Below are 6,474 nucleotides of genomic sequence, written 5' to 3'. Positions count from 1 at the left end.
AAGCCGAAAAGAAAAAGGTAATCGCGATGATTCGACAATTCGGTCTACCAACCTTTTTCATCACTCTGTCAGCTGCTGAGACACGGTGGGCGGAATTATTAGTTTTATTGAAGGGGAATATAGATAGGCAGCAGGTTACAGAAGAAGAAGCTTCGAATTTTAGTTTTAGTGAAAAGGCTCGTTTGATTAGGTCAGATCCTGTAACTTATGCAAGGTATTTTGATTATAGATATCGTCAGGTTTTAACAATTATGAAGAGGGAGGGGGGCGTTTTCGAAAATCATCCCGTTCTTAAGTATTATTGGCGTGTTGAATTCCAGCAGCGAGGTTCGCCTCATATTCATGGCATGTTTTGGCTGAAAGATGCCCCCTCTGTGGACTTTGAAAATGAATTGTCTATAGCCTCAGTCATTTCATTTATTGACCAATTCATTACCACAGATGTAACTGATACTGAGTTAGCTCAGTATATTGAATATCAGAAGCACAATCACGGACATTCTTGTATGCGTGAAGTGAGGGGTAACTCTATTTGTCGCTTCGGTATCCCATATTTTCCCATGCCACAAACAGAAATTCTTCAGCCATTGGCTGAAGACTCTGAAAATATTTCTCTTCATCAAGAAAATTTGAAAAAAGTTCAATCTCTCCTAAATTTCCCTTTTGATTCTGACACTATAAGTCAATTAAGCATATTTGAGAATTTCCTATCTCACCAACAATTAAACCTCAGCTACGAGGACTATAAATGTGCATTGAGATCTGGCTTGAAAAAGCCCCAAATATTTCTGAAGAGAACATTTGCAGCCATTAAAGTTAACGCTTACAATAAACATATTCTCTCAATGCAAAGGGCCAGTATGGATATTCAGTTCATATTGGATCCCTATGCCTGTTGCAGTTATATAATTAATTATATCAACAAATCCCAACGAGGAATCTCCAAATTAATGCGTGAAGCAGTGAACGAGATTCACAGAGGCAACTTCAGCATTAAACAAAAGCTGCAACATATTGGCCACAAATTTATCTCCGGCACTGAGATTTCTGCTCAGGAAGCCGCCTACTGTTGTCTAGGAATGCGTTTGTCTGAGACTAGCAACGCAGAAGTTTATATAAATACGTCATGACCAGAGCACAGAGTTTGAATGCTCAAATCTAGACAACAGCTCCAAAATATGAATGAAGATTCCACCGATATTTATGTTTTGGGAATGCTGGATCATTATATTCAGCGGCCAGATAGTCTCGAAGGCCTGTGTTTAGCCGATTTTGCTGCAAATTATAATTTTGCGAAATCCTGTCGGTCAGCACGTCAAGATGCAGATGACGGTGGTGATGGAGAAAACGAGGTCCTAGGAAATTAAATTCAGGCTCTTCGTGATGGTAGTGGCTTCATTAGGGAACGGACCAAACCAGCAATTATTAGGTTTAGGAAGTTTAATCTGAATGCCGACAGAGAGAACTATTTTAGGGAACTTTTAATGTTATATTTTCCGTGGAGGGATGAACAGGTAGATTTGCTCAGTATTAATTGTGAAAGCGTGTATGCAGCGAATTTAGAATCTATTGGATTTAGGTATAGGAAATATAATGTTTTAGAGGATTTAGAAGACGTGCTTAGAAGGGCCATAGAAGCTGAGGGAAATTTTGAGGAACGGGATCAGGCAGATAGTTTAGATAATCATTTTAGGGCTTTGGCGATCCCTGAAATAAATTCTCAAGTAAATGTTTTGGACTTAAATGCCGTTAATGTTCCCGAAGATTCGGACAATGTCATCCGACTTATTAAGCTCCCGCCAATTATGTCACGTGATGACTTAGCAAGCATAGTTAAATCTTTGAATCTTAAGCAAAAAAACTTATTTCACGCATGTAATGCATAATGCTAAAGAGAATAAAATATTTTATGAGTTTGTAGGAGGCGGAGCAGGTGTTGGCAAGAGTAGATTAATTTCAGCTATATTCCATTCCCTTTCGCAACTATATAATAGTAGGCCAGGTTGTGACCCCACCTCTGCTAAAATACTTTTGTGTGCTCCTACGGGTAAAGCAGCTTTTGGAATTGGAGGTTCAACCCTGCATTCCATGTTCTCACTTCCAGTGAATCAGTCCGGGTCCTCCTTTAAAGATTTAGGTGCAGATTTACTGAATACACTTCGCTCAAGGTTTATAGATCTTAAGCTTTTAATTATTGATGAAATCTCAATGGTCGGTGCCAAAATGTTATCTCACTTAGATGCTCGTCTTAAGCAAATTTTTGCTAACAGGGAAACCTCATTTGGAGGAATTTCAGTAATTGTTTTTGGCGATCTCAGACAACTACGTCCCGTAGGAGATCGATGGATTTTCCAATCCACTACATCGTCGCATGATCCATACAGTGCTATATTTGGGTCTGCTTTGTGGGATATTTTTAAGTTTTTTGAGCTCACAGAGATTATGCGACAACGAGACGATCAAGCATTTGCGCTAGCGCTAAATAACATGGCATCCGGTCAAATGACAATAAATGACATTAATTTACTTAGAGCTAGAGTTTCGGTCTTAGACCAATTTCCTAATGATGCCATTCATTTGTTTTGGCGTAATGAGGATACAAATATTTTTAACACTGCTAAGTTAAACTCGATACCTACGGAGCAGTTCATTTCCACTGCTCTTGACTCAATTAAAGCTGCACATCTTAACTCAGAAGCTAAGTCCAGATGCTTGGAATCCGTAAAGGATTTCAAAACATCTCAAACTCAAGGGCTTTGCACAACCCTTATTTTGAAAACCACTGCTAAATACATGATGACGGTCAATATAGATACTGCAGATGGTCTTGTTAATGGAGCTTCAGGTATTCTTATGGAAATAGGTTTTAATACATCCAACTCCCCGCATGTTCTTTGGATTAAATTCTTAGATGAAAGTGTTGGAACTAATGCTCGATCTAGGTGCACTCATCGTGCTGAACCCTCTTGGACCCCTGTTCAGAAAACTGTGAAAAGTTTTCAATACCATTCAAATGAGCAAGTTTCTATTGACCGCAAACAATTTCCAGTTGTACCTGCAGAAGGTATAACTATTCATAAAAGTCAGGGTGCTACATATACCAACGTGGTGGTCCACACAACTCCTGGTATGCAAAGGGAAGCTTTGTATGTAGCTTGTAGTAGAGCCACAAGTGCGGCTGGCCTCTTTATTGTTGGGCAATTTGTGCCCCCGAAAGCTGACCGTCAGTCAGTGGTAGAGCAAGAGCTTGCCAGTTTAAGATCCACAAAATTGTTAAATTCCCATTTCAGCTGTCTCTTTGACAATTCTAAAATCAATGCTGTATTCCATAATACACAAAGTTTACATTGCCACATTACTGATATTTGCTCCGATCAGTTAATGCTCCAGTCTCAATTCCTATTTTTCGTTGAGGCTTCTACATATTCCAATGAATCATATGATATTCCTGGCTACCGTTGTGCTATTCGTCTTGATTGCCAGTCGACTTCTAGTGGATCTCGTCCAAAGAGAGGCATTCTTATATTCGCCAAAAATCAAGTTTTTGAGAATGTTAGTCTCTGCTCAAGCGGACGATATTATTCTGACCCCAATAATTTAGCTTCCGCAGTGTTCGAGTATGCAGTGTTTAAATATAAGTCTTTAGGATTCCTCATTATATATAGAAGTCCAAAATATCCTCCGCATAAGTTCGAAACTGAATTTGAAAATTTATTTCAGGGATTTCCATTTTTGGATAGCAGTAGTGTAGTGCTAGGAGATTTTAATTTTTGTTTACGGGAGCTATCTGCTGAATATAGAAGGGTTTTCGATTTTTTGGCAGCTAATAGTTTTAGGTTTTTGTTAGATTTGAACACGTCCACAACCAATCGTGATACACATATTGATTGGGCGTGCTCAAATATTAGGGATAACAGAGCCACAGCACGCACATATGAGACAATTTATAGCTATCATAGTGGTATTTTAGTTAGCATTGATGATCAGGTTTAGATTTTTTTGTATTTCTAAAAGTATTTGCACCTAATTTAATTTAATTTAATTTAATTTAATTTAATTTAATTTAATTTAATTTAATTTAAATATTTTAATTTTAATTTTAATCCTTGAAATCAAAATTTTTTGTTTATTATTATAAATTTAATTTATATTAATTATGATTTTATATATACAACAATTTTTTGGGGAATAATGGTGTTTTTTGTTCACAGCACAAGTCGACTCGTAGGTCTGCCGAATTTAGATTTCGGAAAAGACCCCATTATATTTAATGGCCTCCTCGTGGTGTTCCCTGGGTCTTGCTTTAATAAATAAAATGTATTTTATTGAAGCAGGAGCTGATTCGAGCGGCGACATATTTCAGAAACCAATTTTATATTCAATAACATTAATATTGTATCATAAAATAAGTATACTTATAATTCGCAAGAATTAAATAGACTTTAATTTACAGTATCAATTTTGGGCACATTTTCCAGATTTCTTTTTTTTACTATGGGTAGCGGGTATCTCACAGTCGAGCTCACTCGACTGTAGCTTTCTTACTTGTTTATTTAACATGTTTGTCATAATTATTTGAAAATCGTACCTCCCAATACTTTAAGGGGTCGCAAGTGCAAGGAGCGTTTTCCTTTTCCATAAATTGCCTTGTGGTAATAATGGCATCGGCTCGGGTGGACTTCACTTTTGATTTGTTTTGCAAAATTGAAAATCTGAAATTTGGCTCGTTTGACGTTGGCTCTGGTGGTGTTGGTGGACGTCGTGGAGTTGTAGACTTAAACGACAGCAATTCCAGCTCCAATGCTTTGGCTGCTTGATCTGCATTTGAAGGTCTGAGAAAGCCATCTTTTTTGAAGCGAGGATCAACGAGAGTAGCGATGCGAGGAATTGTGCGCGTTTCAAAAGTATCCAGTCTTTCTACTAAGCGTTTCTTAACAAGGTCATATATATCTTTTCCTTCCTGTGTTCGTAACTTTGCATTTAATTGATTCATTTTGTAATGAATCTCGGCAATGACGGGAATCATAAGGGACACAGAAACTTTTGTGTTAGTCGATACCGAAAGAGTCGCTTCCTGAAAAGGTGACAGCAAGTCCGACAGGTCATCCAAGACCTCGAGTTCTTCAGTTGTGATCGGTGAAGGGCCATTTCGCAATTTTAACAATGTCAATGTAACATATTCGTTTATTTGTAAAATTCTTTTGATCATTGCGTGTGCACTGTTCCACCTAAGACAAGCGGCTGATTTGTATTCTGGACTTCCTTTAATTTAGCTGTGGCTATTGTGCTTTGCTTGAAGTAAGTGACTATACGTTTGCATTTTGAGATAATACCATTTACTGCTGCCAGTTTTAAAATGTCCTGAGCAAGCAGATTTATTGTGTGTGCCAAACAGGGTAAATGCTTGAAAGCTAATATATCGCACGCTTTTTTCATGGTAGTATCATTGTCCGTTGTAACGGTGACAACCTTCGACAGAAGACCCCACTTAGCCAACATTGAGCTTATTGAGTCTGCGATGTTTTGGGCGTTATGATTTGTGGGGGTAATCAATGGTGCTGTCGATAGCAGTGCAGACGTTAATTTAAAGTTTTCTGTTATATAATGACAAGTGATTGTGATGTAGCCTTCGTTAGCTGCAGATGTCCAAAGATCCGTTGTCAGCCCAACATGCTTAACGGTCTCCAAAGCTGCACGCAACTTAAGGCTTAGCTGTTCATATTCCGTTGGAAGCATCACATCGCGAAAATACATTCTGCTCGGCACCTTGTAGCGCGGGACCGCTTCTTGCATGAGCTCGACAAATCCTTCGTCATCAACGAAACTAAACGGAAGCACGCTTTTAGAAAGCATATTCATCACTTTTTTATCCAGCCTTTTTTTTACATTTGAGTCACTGCCATAGAACGGCTCCTTGTTCAAAAAAATTGCCATCGTTTTAGGCATTGGTTCCTTATCAGCGGTCATGCGACTCGGATGCAAACGCTTAAGATGGTCCAGCAAGTTTGATGTATTGCCAGCTGTCTTAAGATGTTTTCCACAGTAATTGCAAATGCCGTACGCTTTGTCGTTGCTCTTTTTGAAGTGGTCCCAAACCACTGATCGCTCCCTTTTACGCTTTTGTCCTGACTCCGTCTCCACTTCCTCTGTCGGTTCCGCTCCTATTACACCAATAAATAATAAAAGGATGTTACTAAACTGTATGTAATTTAAAATATTCACTAAACAACATAATCAAACTACTACTACTACTACTAGCTACTTTATTTTAAGGCTTGCGCCAAATTTTTGCGGCATTAGTTATTTTTCGCTAATTTAGCAATGTATGTGTGTACATACACATACATGCACACATATCTAAGGGAAGCGTGGGCTTGTAAAGAAGATATATAACTTACTTTTCACGTAATTCTCCATCTTGCCTTCGTCATCCATCAACGTCCACCAAACCACCAACTAGAAATCCTAAATATT

The 6,474-nt window shown here is 38.3% G+C and overlaps 1 protein-coding gene across 2 annotated transcripts; it reads right to left on the bottom strand.

Moving 5' to 3' along the window:
* Window positions 1-4,196: 4,196 nt before the first annotated feature.
* Window positions 4,197-6,474, bottom strand: LOC127566345 (E3 SUMO-protein ligase ZBED1-like). 2 transcript variants are annotated; one of them, XR_007955647.1, is made up of 2 exons: window positions 6,399-6,465; window positions 4,197-4,678 (listed from the first exon to the last, which is right to left on the bottom strand). XR_007955647.1 is itself a non-coding variant. In XM_052008371.1 (2 exons), exons 1-2 carry the CDS (start codon window positions 6,433-6,435, stop codon window positions 5,206-5,208), a joined length of 993 nt encoding a protein of 330 aa, XP_051864331.1. In that variant the 5' UTR covers window positions 6,436-6,474; the 3' UTR covers window positions 4,703-5,205. The 2 variants fall into 2 exon arrangements, 1 of the variants encoding a protein (XP_051864331.1); XM_052008371.1 differs by lacking the exon at window positions 4,197-4,678 and adding an exon at window positions 4,703-6,161 and having other exon boundaries at window positions 6,399-6,474.

This window comes from Drosophila albomicans, unplaced genomic scaffold (assembly GCF_009650485.2).
Source record: "Drosophila albomicans strain 15112-1751.03 unplaced genomic scaffold, ASM965048v2 utg000051l_pilon, whole genome shotgun sequence".
In the NCBI taxonomy this organism is placed as follows: Eukaryota; Metazoa; Arthropoda; class Insecta; order Diptera; family Drosophilidae; genus Drosophila; species Drosophila albomicans.
The sequence above is the reverse complement of the archived record's forward strand: the minus strand, read 5'-3'. Positions and strand labels throughout refer to the sequence as shown.